General features: G+C 38.6%; 1 protein-coding gene across 1 annotated transcript in view; it reads right to left on the bottom strand.

The window, feature by feature from the left end:
• Positions 1-11002: 11002 nt before the first annotated feature.
• The window catches only part of LOC115209723 (putative tyrosinase-like protein tyr-1), a 129819-nt gene continuing 119751 nt past the window's right edge, over positions 11003-21070 (bottom strand). Inside the window, exon 5 of the mRNA XM_036501346.1 lies at positions 11003-11309. Within this exon, the coding sequence (XP_036357239.1) occupies positions 11116-11309 (194 nt within the window). The 3' untranslated portion in view covers positions 11003-11115. The remainder of the gene's footprint in view (positions 11310-21070) is intronic.

The following is a 21070-nucleotide window of genomic DNA, read 5'->3' as shown; positions in this document are numbered from 1 at the left end:
GTTTGACTTTTGCTTTATATTTGTACAAGTTGGCTCCAAGTCTCACCCAGAGACCTCAAGAGACAACAGGGTTGGAAGTTCATGTTGTTGTTATGCCTAGTGTGCCATATATTTGGGGGGTGGGGATGTTGTACTAATGAATGTCTAAAAAAAAAAGGTTTTTTTTTTTAAACCGAAAATTATGTTTATTATTATTATATTATTATTATTATTATTATTATTATTATTATTATTATTATTCAGGACAACATAGCCTTAAAAGAACAAAAATTCACCAGAAAAATAAGCGTTTATGTTGAACATGCGGTGTTTATAAACCTAGTAACATAGCAATGTTTCACTTTCTACAGATGAGTATTCTCTCAAAGTTCTCGTCTCATACATAACAAACTGGCTCAACTGTAAATGGCGTTCACGAAACTCTTGTGCATCGATACAGTTTCATGCGACTGGGTTTCACGCTATCTACAATTTCATATTCACCTGGCATTGCTTTTCAATTCATGCTTGAATCACGCTTTACTGTGCAACTCTCTACTGCATGTAGCTAACATTTCCATGATGTTGCTACTCACCAACTTTTACTCACTTGCACTATCTTGAATTTCATTGGCTTTTAGCTGTTTGTTCTTTACATGAATGCTTTTGCTTTGTTTGAGCATTCATATCTATTATTGAACTTTCCTTCTGGGATCGAACAACGTTGCAACATAGTTACATACATGCGCCCCATGGGGCATATTTATCCTTCTTCTTGTGCTTTTAGCGGTTGTTTCCGAGATTGTATTAACACTAAAATTCAGTCCCAACACCGCTTCACCTTCATTCATGTGGTTTAGACCACGATCCATTTTGGCACGAAAGCTTGCAAACCGATGGAAACGAACTCACTATCTCTACCAAGTCAGGTGTTAATGTACTGGACAATGTTTGTGAAAACAACTTCGTTAAAAAGTTTGTTTATAAGTTGTTAGTAGTTTTGTAGGCTTGCAGAGAACTAAAATGTAGGGTCATTTTAGAAGAGAATTAAAATGTAATCTTCCCTGTTGTGTTATTTTTAGAAAATAGGAGGCGACTGGAAAATGACTTTTCTTTGCCTCATTACATATTCCTGTTTTGCTAGAGAATGCAAATAGTATTCTTTCTTTTCAGCTTACAAACGTTTTCACAAAGCTGACATTGTAATGCTTAATATTCGAATCTATTTTTGAATATTTACTCACGTGTATGTCCAGCTGTTATCTCACACATGTACATAACACACCCTCTTATGCAGCAGTTCAGATTCTCTTTCGAGGTACGTGTGGTGTATACTCTGGGCTTGTATCACATTCAATTGTTGAGACACACCTTCAAACTACACGTGTGCCCTCGTTTCGTTCGTTGATTTATGACCTTAGAGTGTGTGTGAGTGTGTGTGAGTGTGTGTGTGTGTGCATGCGTGTGTGTGTGTGTGTGTGTGTGTGTGTGTGTGTGTGTGTGTGTGCGTGCGTGTGTGTGTGTGTGTTGTGTGTGTGTGTGTGTGTGTGTGTGTGTGTGTGTGTCACATAAAACCTAACAAAGATTTGATCAACTAATCTTTCGAATCATTCACTATCAACCTTGGGATATTCTACGAGGGTTTCTTTTTTTTTTTCTTTAATAGCTTGTTTTCTATGGTCGCAACAATTTTTTTTCATGTGTGTCTTCCACGAATCAGAAAAATTCAGTTCAACTTTCTCTCACAATTCCTTCTTTTAATTTTAAATATATGATAAGACAAAAGAAAGTCATTTTGGGGTCGCTTCCTACTTTTCAAGAGAGACTCAGCGACAGGGAAGATCATTCACCGCAACATGCAGATATTACGATCGGCCGTTGTCATGCGAACATAAAATGGTACTAACAACTTATAAACAAACACTTTAACGAAAATATTTTCACACATATATCAAAAATATTTTGATACACGTTGTCAAGCACATTAAATACCTGAATCGAAAGAGATTTAAAATTAGTAACCGGGGTAAAATGAGTCATATCTGATTTGTTATTTTTTCCCTACCTATTTGAAATCATTACGTTGCTAGTATTACATCATCCTCGGGAGTAAAAATTGGTTAGCATTATTGTTGTTGAAGTTGAGAGAGGTGACAGGTTCTTATTTTTCAAGAAATTGTTCCTCAACTTTGACTTAATTGTACTTGAAGTTGCTAATAAAATATCTGGAAAAATTTTGATGTTTAACAATCAATATTCTTTTCTCAGTTGGATTTCAAGTCAATTTTTTTTTACCCGCACTAGAGTGTAATTTGGTAATATTTCAATTTTCGAAGAATGATGTCTAAACTGGGGCAAAATGAGCAATGATTAATTTCAATAATTTCTTCTCTTTAACTGCATAATGCATAAATATATCGGAGAGAGAACTACTCCAGCAGATCATGGAGAAGCTACAGAGAATATTTTATGTTGAGTATATTTTATTTAGTCGAGTTTCGTTAATTTTATATCTCGCTCCATTTTTCTATGATCCACTTTCATTTCAGTTAGATATTTAAATTTTTTGTGGAATTTCTGATCTTTCTGGTTTCTAAAGATGAATATTGATGTGCTTGAATCTTTTCTCAAATGTAATTCTTGCATATTTACCATATCTTGGCTTACTCATTTTGCCCTAGCTAAATTTGTCTTTTACATGTTCAAAGACAACGGCGATAATTTTCTGAAATAGTCCACAGATAATGCTATAATCTTTCAAATGCCTTTAGAGGAAATCATTTGCTTAGGTTGCGTACAGTCATAAAAAATATATTTCTTCTCAAAGTCAAAAATGCAGTAAAAACTGTTGATTGTGCTCCACCCATTATGCTTTATGTTAGGTTTTAAATAAATATTTTTCATGCACAACAAATATATTGTGTACATCTATTTACGCACCCTTTACACTGGTAACTCCGATTTCGAATAATGTGCAGCATTCCGCCAAGCATAAAACCACACACACACGCACGCGCGCGCGCACTGTCTGTCTGTCTGTCTGTCTCTCTCTCTCCCGGTCTCTCTCTCTTTCTCTCTCTCTCCACACACACCAACAAACATGAAAGTATAAACGTTAAAACAGCCATTAGTAAATTTAGATTTGCAAGGATTCAATCACACACACACACACACGCACACACACATGTGTGTATGTCTCTGTCTCTGTCTCTGTCTGTCTGTCTGTCTCTCTCTCTCTCTCTCTCTATATATATATATATATTATCCGACTTGTATATTATTAGATATCCATCACGAGGCTGATCTTGGGAATCGATCTCGCGTAAAAAATACAATGGAGTGTTATGTAACAATCCCATTATATAACTTTACGCTCATCAGAGTTAGCCGATATGGAAGGGAATATGGCGACTGTTCTCTATTGTCATAGGTGGATTAGCACAATCGGTCAGCGGCTGCTATGAAAAAGGTGGTGAAACGAGAAAGAGTCAGAGGATTAGGTTTGGGGTTATGTCCCTTGGTAGGGTATGCTGTGAAGCCGGTGTGCATCTTTTTCCTAACTTATGGTCTCTAACACGAGTCACGTATACACACACACACACACACACACACACACACACATACACACGCGCGCGATCGCGCGCGCGCGTGTGTGTAGGTTGAAAAGAGATTAGAGATCTATACGAAGCAAAAGGCAGCTCAAAACACAAAAATTCATTCTCTTTGGAACAAAAACGTACAAAGAAAGCTCCAATCCGACTGTCACGAAATGCAGAGCAAACTGCGGCACTTGCCGTTACCTAAGTGAGGGACCAGAATTTAAATTCAAAGATGGCCAAACCTTCAAAGTTAAATCCAATCTCACCTGCAACACAGAAGACCTAAACTATCTAATCACATGCAATGGTTGCCAACATAATTACATAGGTCAGACGGGCGGATCATTATGCAACAGAATGACGATCTATCGCCAACAAGTCCGAGACAAAAACACCAGGAAAATTCCTTTAAACAGTCACATAGCAGCCTGTGCAGGAATGGACTTACTATACTTCAAAATATTTTCCCTATTCAAGTGCTCAGATTCTTTCAATCAGCAACAAATACTAAATAAAGAAAGGAAATTTATTAACAAGTAAAAACCATAATTAAATATAGATCCAACCACTACCAACCAATAAATAAGAACAGGCACTTAAAAACAATTTCATACATATTAGGTTGTCAAGAAAGTTCTTGCAGTTTTTAACCTTTAAATTCAGATGCACATATCTCGACTCAAACAAAACTTTATTAATTGAAATAAACACCATCAGAATCAACACACTGCCAACGCGAAACAACTTCATTTTTGCCAGTAGCGTAAAAATCCTGCGTTCTGGTGGCGATGAAGTCGTTGAAGGCGTGCTTGGCATCGTTTTGGTTTTTGAAGCATTTCTCACGCAGGAAGTTGCCGAGATGCTTGAAAAAGTGATAGTCGGTAGGTGAGAAGTTTGGTGAGTATAGCAGATGAGGCAGAGTTTCGTATCCCAATTCGTTCAACTTCTGCAGGGTGAGTTGTGCGACGTGCGGCCGAGCATTGTCGTGGAGAAGAATTGGTCCTTTTCTATTGACCAGAGCTGGCTGTTGTTTCTTATGCATTTCATCCATTTGCTGACAGTACTTCTCCGCCGTAATGGTTTCGCCTGGATTCAAAAAGCTGTGATGGATGAGACCGGCCGCAGTCCACCAAACAGTTAACATGACCTTCTTTTGGTGTAACTTTGGCTTTGGGAAGTGCCAAGGAGCCTCGTCGGCGTCCAGCCACTGAGCTGAACGTCACCGGTTGTCGTAAAGAATCCACTTTTCATCACAAGTCACAATCCGGTCGTTCTTGTTGCGTAAAAGGGAAGACGACACTTCAAAACGGCGGGTTTTTTTGGCGGGGGGGGTTGTCATTCAATTCATGCAGCACCTATTTCTCAAGTATTTTTGTTTTCCCAATCTCTTTCAAGTGGTTGGGAATTGTCGTAAACGTTACGTCTAATTCAGAAGCAAGCTCTCGAACAGTTGTGCGTGGATTGACTTCCACTAAGGCTCTTAGTTGATCGTTGTCAACATCCGATGGCCGACCACTACACTTATCATCTTCAAGACTCTCGTCACCGCTACGAAATTTCTTGAACCACCATTGTGCTGTATGTTCATTAGTAGTTCATGGGCCAAATGCATCGTTGATATCGCGAGCTGTTTCAGCAGCTTTTCGGCCTAGCTTGAACTGGAATAAGAAAATTGTGCGAATTTGCTTTTTGTCCATGTTGTGTTCAACGTTCCGGAAAAAATGGCCTAACTATTGAAAAAGAAACAGCTGCAAACCACACACATACAAAAGGTGGAGACACTCAAAACAATACATCCAACCCAAAAGAAAGTTCTAATTCTTTCTTCAAGACATTCATCAGAACATAGACACCCATCAACACACACACACACACACACACACACACACACACACACACACACACATCACCCACGCACACAGGTGGACATAAAACCCATTCAATAAATGCTTTTAAGCCACTCCTTTGGCAGGAACACAAAGATTTCTTTTAGACAAATGACAGCTACACTCATCTCTTACACTTTGAACTCTATACCAAACAGGAGATAAACTGTTTTTACTTTAAATTTTTATAGACCTCTACTGATATGTGATAAGATGAGATTCATCATCGAAACCGGTAGTATTTTCTTTGTATAATTTTTCAAATCATTTTATTAAATTCTTTATTGAATTGAAATGTCTTAGATTTACTTCTGTGTTATTTCCAACCACTTTTTATATATGTTTTCCGCGTATTTTTAACTCATAATTTTGCCACGTGGAGTATACTGAATCTCCAGTATTTTTGCTCCTTTTATATTTTTATATTTCTACTATATATATGATCTTTCCTTTTCCTATGTTTCTGACGAAGAGCTCCGCTCGAAACGTTAAACCCTCCTTCTTTCCTTCTTTCCTGAGCGTCCAATAATGCTATACTTGTTCCACGTCCTCGCGTTGTGTTTTCTCTTTTTTGTTTTCGTGTTTGGATTAACTATATATATATATGAACCAACTTCACGGCAAGAGGTGCAGATGAAGGCAGCTGCATCGAACTCTCTCATGCACCAAATGGCAATTGCTAAAAAGCATTCGTGAAGTAAAATCATGTAGCAACACCAAATGGCGGTGCCCCAGCATGGCCACAGCTTGTGAACTGAAACTAGATAAAATAAAATAAAAAATAATATAAATGACTTCTCCTTGTTTTCTTTGTATCGTCTGTCTGGATGTTTTGTGTTCTTGTCCCATATTTGTATTATATATATATATATTCTTTCTTTTTTCTCCAATATTTCATGTTTGCCCTTTCTGATACAAGCCCTTATTTCCTTTTCAATGTGAAGGATAACATATTTTACTGATTTCATCCATCTAAAATATGTAAATGAATGGAACAACATATTCCGTCCAATCACGTCATAAATCACTGGAAGCATGATTTCATTTATTTGGGTGTATATTACTGTCAACCGAATTTCACGCAGTCGCATAAAACTGTATTTATGCACAAGACTTTCGTGAAATAAATGCCATTTACAGTTGAGCCAGTCTGTTATGTATGAGACGAGAACTTTGAGAGAAAGTAAAACATTGCTATGTTACTAGGTTTATAAACATACCACCGCATGTTCAACATGAACGCGTTTTCTTATTTTTCTGCTGAATTTTTGTTCTTTTAAGGATATGTTATTCTGAACTTTCTGTTTTCCAATCTCTCAATATTCTGATTTTTCAATTATTTGAAATTAATATATTTTGCAATTGTTTTTATGATCACCACCCTATATACATTGGATCTCAGTCCTACTGCACAGCACCATGGACATAGCCCCAAACCAAAGACTTTTGAGTGGATTTGGTTAACAGAAACTGAAAGAAGCTTGTCATATACATACATACATGCATACTCATACACACATACATACATACATATATATACATACACACGCCCCCCCACATACACACACACTTTCTCTCTCTCCCTCACACACACACACATATATAGGGAGAATTCACAAAAAAGCAAAAGACGAAGACAGGTGGTGTAGACAACCAACAGATGTATTAGTTTAACTCTCGGGAAGTGAAAAAGTCTTTAACTTTTCGAGACTACGCTCTTCCGCAGAAAGGAACACAGAAAGAAGCAAGGAGAGACAATAAAGAATGTGTAGTAGCTAGCGATCTATCATGGTGAATGAGTCAAGTGTGAAACGGAGCCTGTTGAGTGTCGAGCAGTGATCCAGTTTTTGTATTTGAAAGGACGCACAGCACGGGAGACTTTTGATGAAATGAAAGTAACTTATGGTGATGATGCCCCATCATATGACCTTGTAAAACGTTGGCATCGTGAATTCAAACATGGTCGGAACTCTGTGGAAACAGCTCCCAGATCTGGTCGCCCCCCTTCTGCCATTGATGAGGCATCTGTCCGTCAAGTGGAGGCTGCCGTTTTGGAAGATCGACGCATAATTATTCGCCAAATAGCCCATGAGGTCAAGATTAGTACCGGGTCTGTGGAAACTATCATTCATGACCATTTGCATATGCAAAAGGTGTTTGCCAGATGGATTCCCAGGTTGCTCACACCTTTCCAGAAGCAAGAACGCGTCGAGTGCTCGAGGATGAATTTGGAGATGTGCCAAGAAGATGTGTCAAAATTTTTCAAAAGACTGATTACACAGGATGAAACCTGGGTCCATCACTATAATCCAGAGACCAAAGCCCAGTCAATGCATTGGAAGCACCGTGACTCACCTCCTCCAACGAAGGCAAGGGTGCAGCCCTCCGGGCAAGGTCATGCTCACAGTCTTCAGGGACCAGGACGGAGTAGTGATGACAGATTTCCTGGCAAAGGGTACCACAATTACAGGAGCCTATTATGCTTCACTTTTGGGGAAATTAAGAGAAGCTATCAAAATCAAGAGGCGGGGCAAGATCAGCAAAGGCATCCTCCTCCTGCAGGACAACGCTCCGGTCCACAACTCGCGTGTTGCCAGATCAGAAGCACAGGCGTGCGGCTATGACCTCCTCCCCCACCCCCCTACTCTCCCAACCTTTGCAGCCACTGATTTTCACCTCTTCCCAGCCATGAAGTTGTTTTTGAAAGGAAAGCGTTTCCCAGATGATGCAGCCTTGATTTCTGAAGTCACGTCGTGGTTGGAGGACCAAGCTGGGGTCTTCTACAAAAACGGTTTCCAGAGCTGCATCAAACGATGGGAGAAATGCGTAACTCTGGGTGGTTTCTATGTAGAAAAAGACTAATAACTGTGCCAAGTTTCGTTGCTCTACTGATATGGGAAGTGGGTCAGGGGCATTACTTATTGAACGCCCCTCGTATGTATGTATATATATATATATATATATATATATATATATATATATATATATATATATATACACATACATACATACATTCATGTGTGTTTATGCATGTGTGTATGTACGTATGTATGCCTATATATTATATATGTACATATATGTATTTGTGTGTATCTGTATGTGTCCGTGTCCGATATTTTCAACCGAGACGTTACAACCATATCCGATTCTTCAAGTGCTTCAATTCTGTGTACTAGCAAACTACCCATCTACGAGGGAGGCATAAAATGGTGGAGGGAAGTCATAACGGCAGTATATCTTGAGAAATGTGTAAATAGATTACTGGGTGATGTCTAAGAGAAATCATATTATTGTTGGTGATACAACATTCTATTGCAGCTATATGACATGTTCGCGCCTAAATGGCATGTGATGACGATTCACTCACGAACTGAAATAGGCTCCCAGCCTCTGTATCATGAATGGTTATGTGGACCATTCCTAACGAAAGCCAGAGCTTTCTTTGACCTCTACATAAAAAGTATTAAGAAAAAATTGTTATTTAGCTATAATTTTATTTTAGTTGTTTACACTATTTTACTCTTGTATACATTCGAAGTTCACAAATTTCCTTATTTAAATTATGAATCTTATTCCTTCCGATAATACCAATATGATTACAAAACCTCTCTGTAGACGATATTTTCTGTTTGGTCGACAACTAATTTTCAAATTACTGGAGTCCGTTGGTCTACTCATAGCGACGTATAACTGGTCGTGTGTAAACATCGGAGTGGGTAAAAATACACCTACGCGATCAAAAGTCTAGCTCTGTACCCTGTTTGCTGAATCTTTACGGTTGCAAAAAATCAAACTAAGACTTACCTCCCACTGTTCTATGCGAATAGTGTCTGGATGTTCCGATACCATGGGTTATTTTGATTGACAAAACTGAGATGTAAACAACAGCCGTTTCGAATCCTGCTCCAGACTGACACACTTCAATAACCACTAAATAATCTCACACTGTATGAATTTTTAATAAAAATGCGAAGGTGGTTTATCAATTAAAAAATCGATATTCACGAAACAATCATACTTTCTGATTTTTTAATACTAAAAACCTTCCTGGCGACCGTCTTTGTAATCCCGAAAAATGGTGATCTATTAAGGCAAAACTCAATATCCACTAAATAATCATACTTTTTCACGTTTTTTCGCTAAAACTTTTTTCTGATTATCTCCTTCGAAATCCCGAAAAACATCTTTACCATTGGTCCAGCCGTTTGACCGTGAAGAGGGAACAGACAGACAGACGGACATAACGTCCATTATAGTAAGATGTACATATATTTACTATATTGTTGACATTCGTCAATCGTTTCGCCATTGTGTTGACTGACGGCATTTTTGACGACACTCATATGCTTGTATATTAATATATAACCATCGTATTATAATATACTAGAATATTCATGTACTCTATTATTAGCACTATAGCAATATTTTGATGAGAACTTCTGAGCCTTCCGTGACAAGTTGCAAGTAAGAAAATTTGCTAATTCTCTTTTTTTTATTAAATTTTTTTTTTATAACATTGTCTTTAGATTTGATTGGTTAAAAACAAACCTCTTCCCTTTGTTATAGGCAGAATATGAAGATGAGTTAGTAGCAGAATATGAAATTTTCAACCTTGACATATGATGTTTCAAAGGATAATAAACTAAAATGGATACATTCTACATTTCCATGGGAGAATTTGGGCTCAGCGTTGAAAGCAGAAATTGTAGAAAGCCGAGCTAAAGGATTTGTTGTAAAATCATTTATCAGTTACGACTCAATCGACTATATCCCTCTCAAAATATATGTAACTTTTTGTTAATTTACTTCAGTATCAATTAACTCCAGCACCTCATTTTCTTACATCATCATCTTTTTACTCAACTGACTGTATTTAGCTTTCTCTCCCTCCTATTCGTATCGATGCTGCTTTACTATGTCGAAATGTTTTCATTAAGTACAAATATTATTGACTCATATTTTACCATCTTCGAAAATAGAGAGAAAAAAATGGTTATCAATTCTAGCGCGTTTGGAACTTTGATATTAAGGCACAAAAATTCTTCAATACATTTAATCCTTTAATGCTTTTAGGTTATTGTCTTCATTGCATACAAATATCGAACTTTATCAATGAAATGGACAGATCATGATACATCGATCATATGTTTATAACAACTAAATATTTTGTCCCTTTAATCCTGATCAGCTTAGTAATTTCCGAAATGGGCGATGTATACTATAAGGTAATTAGAATTTAAAAAAAATTATATAGATTACCCTCACCTTAATTATAAATAGCTTTCACCATTTTCGTAACTTCCGTGTAAGAAAATAAAAGATTCAAAAGAAATTTTATGAATTTATTGTGATTTTTTAAAAAAAATAGGATTTTTCATAAAAAAAGGTTATTGTGATAAATAAATAATTGGAAAATGTTAACCAAATCAGAAACCTCTTCAATGGGCTTCTGTTGAAAGCTACAAACTGAATCCCGTCTTCTACACCATCATCCATCCTTCCGTCTATTCAGCTATATATGAACCCATATAATGCTGTTGGGGAACGTCCTGCGCCAAACATTACCATGCAAAAATTAATCATAGAGGAAAATTCGACTTCTGTAGTTTCATTGGGAACATTGCTAAATGAGATTGTCAGTAGCCTTACATTTAATATTGACAACGTCCAGGGATGCATCTTCTTAAACTCGGCTCAAACCTTCTACCGTAGCCACAAGAAGTCACTGTATAAGTGCCATATATACACAAAGCGTAATGGGAACACTTTTGTAAGCAAGGCTGTTTGTCCATCGATATACAGTCACATCCTTTGGCAATGGCACAATTTTGGTTGATGTAGCATTCTGCAATAGAGAAGTAAAAACATTAGGAGAAAAGACAAACTTAGTAACATATCTGTAGTATTTTTGATTCATTACAGAGTAAAATGTCTTGTTGCCTGTTCGACGGGTTGTGAGCTGCATGACACAAGTGGTTTAACAAACCTACCAACAGTGGGCGATTATAGGTGAGTACGTAAATTAAATAGTTACCTTTACATGCCTACATGTGCACATGCTAATATTTACAAGCAGTATAAATGATAAAGTTAGAAATGCATTCAATCAATTTCTCGAACAAATTACAATTTTTATATCTCCTGCGCTACATAAATTTACATGCTTAGTTGTAATCAGATAAATAAAACAGGCGGTTTCAATGTATTTGTCAACACATGCTTTCTTGCAGACAAAAGAGTTCTAATGTTCTGCCTGTTACTATGGAAACAGGCATGACTGTTTCTGTGGCTAACGACTGGTTAAAATTACCAAAAGTTTCAAACTTTAATTGCTAATAACTCTTTATGTATTGATTTATAGCGAAAATGATTTTCATGTCATTCATTAACCAATAAAAGTGTATCATTACACTGAATATGAAATCAATTCGAACAGAATTGATGCTGGCAGCCAAACCGGCAAGACTCCCTCGTTGTACAAACATACAATTTATGGAGAAACTTAGTAGGCAACGAAGTATGCAGATATATAGATGTAAACACATTAAGTAACCCATTGGACGAGCAGAACATCCCAACCAGAAAGCTGGAGAAAGAATAGCGAAGAACAGATATGCGGAAAAAGAGGAGAAAGCAGACCTGTCTCAAAAACACCAGAATAGCTATGATACAGAATTTGAGGTGGATAATAAAGAGAATCAAAAGAAGATATGAGAGAACTCAGCAAGACTGAGTTTGCTGAAATGATCAATAGAGAACCGCTACCAAAGCTCTCAAACAACATAACCATGATATATAATATTGCTCTTAGATCTTAATAAATAAGGGAAATGACCTGATAACCTTAAATAACCTAATCTATTCCACTGATAAAGTTGTAACTTCTCAGTTAGGTATCAGGACGACACAGAACAGGACCAACCATATCAATAGACCTCCTAAATGGAAAGTAGTAATACAAAAAGAGATCGAATTTTTGCAGGCGGATGTATCGGTTCTCGATGAAGTTGCTAGAGGAGTAAATGTTGAGAAGAAACAAGCTTGAAAAATCAAGCAAAAATATAAAATCAAAGATTTTATAAACGTCCCTGCAACCAAAGAACTAGCAAAACAATGAAAACGACTGAAAGCTCAACGGCTCAGAAAGTATGATGAAAGAATCAAATTTTATCGACAAAACAAGGTATTCAAGACGAATGCAAAAAAAAAAAAAAAAAAAAAAAAAATTACAGGGAAATTGGTAAAAGCATAGGAGTAAAGGAGCCACCGAAGACTGAGGAAATGGAAGAGCAACAAAAAAGAATATTTTGCTAAAGCTCATTGGATAGAAGCTGAAAAAGTTGTAAAAGGAATTCTTATGGAAGCAAAGATCAATTACTCATAAAGGAAATGATTGTAGGGAAATGACAGAGCAACAAGAAGAACCTGAGTGTGGTGTGGATAGACTACAGGAAAGCGTTTGATAGTGGCCCGCATAATTGGCTACTCAAGGCCTTTGAGATATACAAAATCTCTCCTGTAGTCTCCAAATTCTTAAAAGGTAGCATGGTCAAGTGGAATACACATTTCCATCTGAACCATAGTAATGGGATGAGCCTATCTAACAACACCAACATCAAAAGAGACATCTTTCAAGGTGACTTCCTCTCCCTATTGGGCTAATAAATAAAATAAAGCAAAATGAAATATCAAAATGCTGAAGTATTAAGTAAACAAACAGCTAATCCGTTAGTTAATTAGTAAGTTAGTTAATTGAAATTCCTGTATCTAAAATTTGAGAATTAGCACTATAAATACTTGAATGGTGGAAATGGAGAAAACGAAGGATTGGTTGGAGGCGAGTATAATGGGCTATAGTGATATAAAATCCTAAGTATCGGATATAAGTTTAGGATGTAACCAAACTATCAAGTTATGAGAAAAAGAGTGCCTCCACTGCTATTATAAAATGCATTTGAGGTATGATGAAAGAAATGTTACGTAGCGGTACGTATGTGGATGATGTGAGGGCGCGTGGCTTAGTGGTTAGGGCATTCGGCTCATGATCGTAAGGTTGTGAGTTCGATTCCCGGCGACGCGTTGTGTCCTTGAGCAAGACACTTTATTTCACGTTGCTCCAGTCCACTCAGCTGGCAAAAATGAGTTGTACTTGTATTTCAAAGGGTCAGCCTTGTCACTCTCTGTGTCACGCTGATTATCCCCGAGAACTATGTTAAGGGTACACGTGTCTGTGGAATGCTCAGCCATTTGCACGTTAATTTCACGAGCAAGCTGTTCCGTTGATCGTATCAGCTGGGACCCTCGTCGTCGTAACCGGCGGAGTCTTTAGAATGTGGATGATGACGGATCGTTAGTTTAATGAGGGTTGAAATGAAATGAAAAGGAAAAGAAATAAGGTAATTTATGGGTATAACTTAAGGGTAGATGAAAGAGATCGTGACAATACTGCAACAATGGAAACGTGTGAAAATATGAGATAAAGACTTTAGGAGAAACAATTACGATAACCAATTTAACAGGACCAGAGTGAGAAATAAGAAAACAAAAACAAACAAAAAAATGTATGAAGGCGGGAATTCAGTTGTAATAATAATAATAATAATAATAATGAAATTATTGTATACAGTGCTCAGGTGCACCACAACTTGTCAGAAAGTGCATATAAAGTACATGCAGTAATGTATAAATGTCTGGAAAGTGAACATGCTTGTGTGTGTATGGAGGGGAGAAAATCAAGTGTAGTGTTGGCGAATCTCAGGAAGCATGGAAGTTTTGAAGGATGCAGTGCTCCGACAACTAACAACCGATGCCGGCAGTTTGTTCCACGCTTCAGCAACTCTCAGCGTGAAAAAATGTTTCCTGAAGTCATGGGAGCTGTGCTGTTTTCTTACTTTGTAAATATGTCCACGGGTGTTAGATGGGTGGAGTTTGAAGAGGTGCTCAGAGTTATTGTTTGTGCGATGGTTGATAATTTTATGGGTGTCTGCCAAGTCAGCTGCCAGACGTCGGAGTTTCAATGTGTCCATGCTCAGGGAAGTAAGGCGTTCAGGATATGGCAAATGCCTGATGGAGGGTATTCTTTTGGTTGTACGTCGCTGAACAGCTTCCAGACGATTGATGTCCTGGACAAGATAGGGGTTCCAGACCGGTGACGCAAATTCCAGGTGAGGTCTTACCATAGCTATATAAAGCCGCAGATAGATAGCCGGAGAGCGGCTCATAAAGGATTTGATGAGTGATGCCAAGACACCCTCAGCCTTCTTGACAATTTTAGCGATGTGTTTTGTCCAACGCAAATCACTGTCGACAATAACACCCAGGTCACGTTCACTTGAAGACTTTTTGAGACTAGTGTTGTGGAGGGAGTAGGTGGACGCTGGGTTTCTCCTCCCAAAATGCATGGTGGTACATTTGTCCACAGCCATCTTGAGTTGCCAGTCCATGATCCACTGCTGCATTGTGTCCATGTCTGCTTGCAATAGAGATCCATAGTGTACAGGATTTGACCTCTTTATTTCGAGGTACAGCTTGATGTCATCTGCATATTTCAGCACTGTGGAATTCTTTAAGTTGGCATCTATGTCATTAACATATGCAACAAATAAAAGGGGGCCAAGAACAGATCCCTGCGGCACACCAGATGTCATCTCATAGGGCGAAGAGTGCTGTCCTAGAACTGTGACAACCTCTTTTCGGCCGAAAATAAAGGACTTTAACCAGTTATAGACTTCGTCTCTTACACCCATCGCAGAAAGCTTCACCATAAGTCTTTTGTGTGGCACAGAGTTAAAAGCCTTAGCAAAGTCCAGGTAAACAACATCCACCCAGGATCCGCGATCAGTGATTTGGGTAACGTCCTCAAGAAACTCGATGAGTTGATTACAGCAGCTGGAGTTAGGAATAAATCCGAATTGTGACGGCTGGATGAGGCTGTGAGACTTCCAGAAGTTCCAGAGGGTTTCTCTGATACAGGATTCCATCAGTTTGGCGATGCAGCTAGTAAGACTGACGGGGCGATAGTTGACTGGCGATGTGCGGTCGCCTTTTTTGAACAGAGGGATGACACTGGCAGTTTTCCACTGTTCTGGAGTAACACCACTGTCAAGACAGAATTGGAAGAATAGAGAAAGTTGGCCTAGAAGAAAGTACCCACCGCGTTTGAGAAGTAGGTCTGTAACACCATCGAGACCAGGAGAGGCATAATTGCGTTTATTCTTTAGGTGGCGTTGCAGCATTGTTGGTGTAAATTGCATAGAAGATATAGAGTCCGATGTCAGTGGTGATGATGATGGAACATTTTGGTCTTCGACAGTAAAGATGCCGGCATAGCATCCAGCAATGATTTCTGCACATTCTTCGGGATTGCCAGTAATCTGTCCTGTGTGGGGATTGCGAAGGGGACCAACAGGAGAGTGGGGGTCTCTGCTTTGAGTGCACATACTTCCAGAACCCTTTGCTGTCAGGGTTAGCTGCAATGCGTTGTTCAAATTCAAGCACTGCCTTTTTTGTCACCTGCTTGAGGTGGTTGGCTGACCTATTGCGCTTTTTCCTGTTGCTCTCTGATTTGTGCAACTTGTATTCCCGTTCAGCATTACGGCGTTCTTTCCTGGCAAGTCGGACTGCTGCAGTCTCCCAAATTGCACTATTGGGTGGTTTTTTGTGCTTGCGTAGTACTGATGCTGCACATGCTGCCCATATTGAATTCAGAATGTTCTGGAGTATAGTGTCCACATCTCCAGAGGCATAAAATTCGCGCCAGTTTGGGCGTTGCAGCTCAGTACAATAAGAGCTCCAGTTTGCTTTATTCCAGTCAAAGCGGGCAGTCTGAAGATGGTTGTGTTTTTTGTTACAACCAATCAGAGACAAGTCGGCCATGATCATGGAATGATCAGAGTCACCCAAAGGTTCTTCGGTAGCGACACTAATGATTGTTTCAGGAGAAGCGGTAAGTAGCAGATCCAAAGTGTTGTTACCCCTTGTGGGGGAGGTAACAACTTGGGACCAATTCGAATTCAGCACCAGTTCAAGGAAATCGTCTGCACTTTGCGGCCAACGGAAGGCCTCCCAGTCAATCTCAGGGAAATTGAAGTCCCCCGCAACATATGTGGATGTTTTCATGGCAGCCGCCCTGAGGATATCAAAAAGCTGTGCATCTTGGCGATAATTTGGAGGACGGTAAACGACTCCGAGCAGAAGTGTTGACATGGTCATGTGTACATTGCAGAAAAATACCTCCTGCTGAGATTGGTTCAAATCATCACAGGGGATTGCCGATAGACTTGATCGAACATAAATCATCACACCCCCTCCACGGCGATTAATGCGGTCTTTGCGGAACAGGTTGTAGCCGGCTATGCTGAAAACTCCATCACAGAGTGCAGAGTGTGCCCACGTTTCCGTGACTGTGATGAAATCTGGGTTGATACTTTTGACGTAGGAGACAAAAAGATGCACCTTGTTGCATAAACTACGGGCATTCAAGGACAGCAGTTTATATCTGGATTTCAGATGATGATATACAGGGGATGGCTGATTGTTCTTGGTTAGTTTCCCAAGATTTTTGCATTGCCAGTTGTTGTTGTGGGTGTAGTCTGTTCAGTCCAACTGGCATCCCTTATCCACGACTCACCAGACTTGACGAATTTCCAGATCTGCCCATCATCGCGGAGGCTAAAACTCTCCCGTGGCACAGAGTTGCGATTTAGGGAAGCCACGGATCTTATCTTTGGGCGTACATCGGGTGGTAGGCCAGGACGCGTTCTAAAGTTGATAATGTTGTCACGCCGAGCTCTGTCAGCAGCCAGATGGAATGTCCGCGCCTCAGTAGAGCCCGTAAACAACAGTCTGATCAGCCTGGGTTTGGATCCCGGTCGGCCAAGGCGGGAAGCACTTTTTGGAGGGACACAGCTGAGATCCCTAGCTGTGTTTCCAATGAATGCCTGCAGATCTGCCACATCTTCCGGCACTCCGATGGCTATTAATTCATGAGTGGCCGGCGCAGCAACTCCCTCGATGCGTTGAGGTTCTGTACGAGCTACAGGTAAGTTGCTGAGCAGGGCACTCCTATATGACCCTTCGCTGCGAGTTTTTGGACAGACACTGGTTCTGAGTCCTGCTACTTCACGACTCAAAGCGGAAATCATTCGTCTAATTTCTGCAACTTCTGTGCTGATGGTCGATCTCTGTTTTAGTTGGGAAGCATCAGGAGAGGAGGGCATGGTTGGTTTTTGTACCTGTTGATGTACTTCAGCTGGAATGATTAATTTTTGTTGTCCAAGAGCAATAGGGGAGGAAGACATAGGGGGTTTAAGTTTCTGTTTTTGTTGTTCAAAACCGTAAAAGCAGAAACTGATATTCCATGTAGTCGGAAGTGAACGAAGTCATTTAAAAGAGTAGTTGTTAAGAGAAAAATACATGTCGAAATGAAATTTTGAAATAGAATTCACAAGGTATTGCAGATTAAGGGTGAAGAAGCCAAAATATTAGATATAAAATATATAACATCAAGAATAGTAGAAATATTAAAATTTAAAGCCCTGGGAGTGTAAACAAATGTTGAAAATATATAGAATGTTGGAGAATAGTCGGCAAACGGGGAATTCCGCCTTCATCAGAGGATATTTGTGTTGGGAACATAAAATTCTCCGTTTGCCGAAAAGAGAACGAAAAGCGTGTATGTGCTCACTAGTTTCAAGAGGCACAACTGAAGCCGGTCGAAGGGAAATAACTCCACCTCACTCCGAAAGGTTGTCGCTCGTTAGAATTTTGTCTCGGGATTGTTTTTGTTTTGTGTTTTTCACAACTCTGGCTGGCGAACACTATTTTTCCAATCTTCAGTTGAAGCGAAGGAATGTGCCCGCGGCTATCAAGTCTGACATGTCACCTACACCCCTCGGAGCCTTGTAGGTGCGAAACCATTGCTAGTTGCCTGACCAACCACGGCTAAGAGGGAGAGAGAGAGAGAGAGAGAGAGAGAGAAAAAGAGAGAGACAGATAGAGAGAGAGAGAGAGAGAGTGAGTGAGTGAGAGAGAGAGATTGCAGTGACAATTATGAGGATAGACAAATATTAAATATATTCGATATAATGGCCAGGGTATGAAATACAAAATAAGTATATATGTATCCATGCAAAACGAGAGAAAATAAAGAGTGGAGACTACATCTAACAACATTATTATCTAACTCCGAAGCCCTAGAAACAGCTGTTGGACTTAAAATACCTTTCTTCCACCCATTTAATTTTCTCTGTCGTTTGTACTCTGTGTAAGTTGGTCCTATATATATATATATATATGTATATATATATATATATATATACAGAGAGAGAGAGAGAGAGAGAGAGAGAGAGGTATAGGCTTGGCTGTGTGACAAGAGGCTTGCCCCCCAACCACATGGCTCCGGGTTCAGGGTTCAGCCTCACTGCGTGGAACCTGGGGTAGGTGACTTCTACTATAATCTCAGGGAACCAAAGCCTTGTGAGTGTATTTGGGAAACGGAAACTGAAAGAAGCCCGTCATATATATATATATATATGTGTGTGTCTGTATGTGTATTGTGTGCATGTATATATATATATATATATAAAATAGTAAAAAGTGAAAAAACTACAGAAGGCTTGTTTTAAAAGGTTAAAGAATATATATTTAAGTCAATATGTCTGAAGAATATTATGAATTTTTTTCTTACAATGACATAATTTAGAAGAAAGACCGGTTTCGCGTTTAGCTTTTCAAATTTCTTACGTCGTTATGTTTATGTTGAGGAGAGTTATCGTTATGCTTATGTTGAAAAGAGTTCTAAATAAGGGGAGGTAATAAGTGATTTCTTCCGGTGTAAGGGAGATAATCGCTTAAAATTCTTTTCCTTTCCTTTGGGGTGAATTTCTCTGTATAAGTATGTTGGAATGGTTAAGTCTGGGCTTGTACTTTTCAATGAAGAATGTTTCATTATTTAGTCTAGTTTGTGTTGGTGATCCGATAGCACATTGGTAAAATGGAAAGATTAAAAATTGTTGTAGTAGTTGCTTTGCGCATTTCTCAATGTGCTCACTAAAAGGTATCATTCTGTATTCTGGGAATGCAATCTGTTGTCGATGCAGTGTGCATCTACGTCTGAGTGATAGTCCCGTGGATCCCACGTAGTCTTGGTGGCAGCCCGAGCATTTTATGACATAAATTATGTAAAGACAGACGAAATTCTGTTACGCATTCTGCTCGGAGGGATAACGTTTCCGCCAGCTCGCCGCCTTAGGAAGAAAGCATTCATTTTAGAAATATATTCTTATTACTGGGGGCGTTACTTCTTACTTCCTCACTTACTGACATTACATTTTGTGACGTTTTACCTCATAACTCTTTTTCTACTAATTTTTGTTCAATGCGACTAACGATTCTGAAGTCCTCATGCATTTTTCTTTCATTTAAGCTTAATAAAAGTATACTTTTATTTGAAAATTAAAAAAAAAGTTATGTTAATTGAAGAAGAATATCTGCCTTACTGCCCACCTTGAGGTCTGACATATTTTGATGTGACTTTTTTCTACTGAACCAAATTTCAAATTATTTATGCCAAATGTAGCTGAAGAGATGTCCTCTCTAAAACTATTAACAGTTTGCAATTTTGTTGAGAATTGAATTAGTGGGAAGCTTGGAAGCTACTGCGATTAACGAAATGGTGGACTTAAGAATATATTGAACCACCAGCGTGGTTGAATGATATATATATATATATATATATATATATATATATATATATATATATGTAAATAGCTACAGTCTTGAAAATAGCAGTAATGTGATTAATGTGGCAAATACCTAATCATATAGCAAGAATTGATACCTACCTCATTGTGTTCAACCATTGATAAATTTATCGCCTGTGAATATGAAATTCCTCTTCATTTCTCTGGAAATTTACATCTACACCATTGGAAATTGTGCATCTATACAAAGGATTAATTCACCCTCTCTGTAATGCTAATAAGCAGGAATTGAGACCCACCTCGTTGTGATTAGCAATGGATAAATTTGTCGTCTGTGAGTATGTAATCCCTCCTCATATCTCTGGAAATTCATATGTACACTATGGATTAGGTCACCTTCTCTGTGATGCTATTAAAACTTTTTTAAAATTCTGTGATAAGATTGTACATCATCTTTAAAGAACTTTAATGAACTTTGGAAATCTATTTATGTTACTTAATTATCTACATTACTTCATGAGTATAGCCTCAACCACTAGGATGTCTAGAGAACTCACATGTATTTTAGCTGATGAGTACGGGACACGTTTATATGCTGCAATTTTTGCAACTTTTAATAAAGCCTGTCCTTGTATGAAACGATTATACTAAAAACCTATCCATTCTTGTTGCTTCTTTCTCGCGTATATATATATATATATATACACACACACACACATATATATATATTATAATAACAGCTGGTCTCAACATGAAGAGGCTTTCCACACGTTTTCACCTGATTTTCCGCAGAGTAGTTTGTAGAGAACGAAGAAAATGGAATTCAGTTTGTGCAAGGTCCAGTGAATATGGTAGGTGGAGTAGAACACACCAGCCCAAATCCATTATTTTATCCTGCGTGATC

This window comes from Octopus sinensis, linkage group LG3, assembly GCF_006345805.1.
Source record: "Octopus sinensis linkage group LG3, ASM634580v1, whole genome shotgun sequence".
Classification (NCBI taxonomy): Eukaryota; Metazoa; Mollusca; class Cephalopoda; order Octopoda; family Octopodidae; genus Octopus; species Octopus sinensis.
Note: the sequence above shows the minus strand (reverse complement) of the source record. Positions and strands in the feature narration are given on the sequence as shown.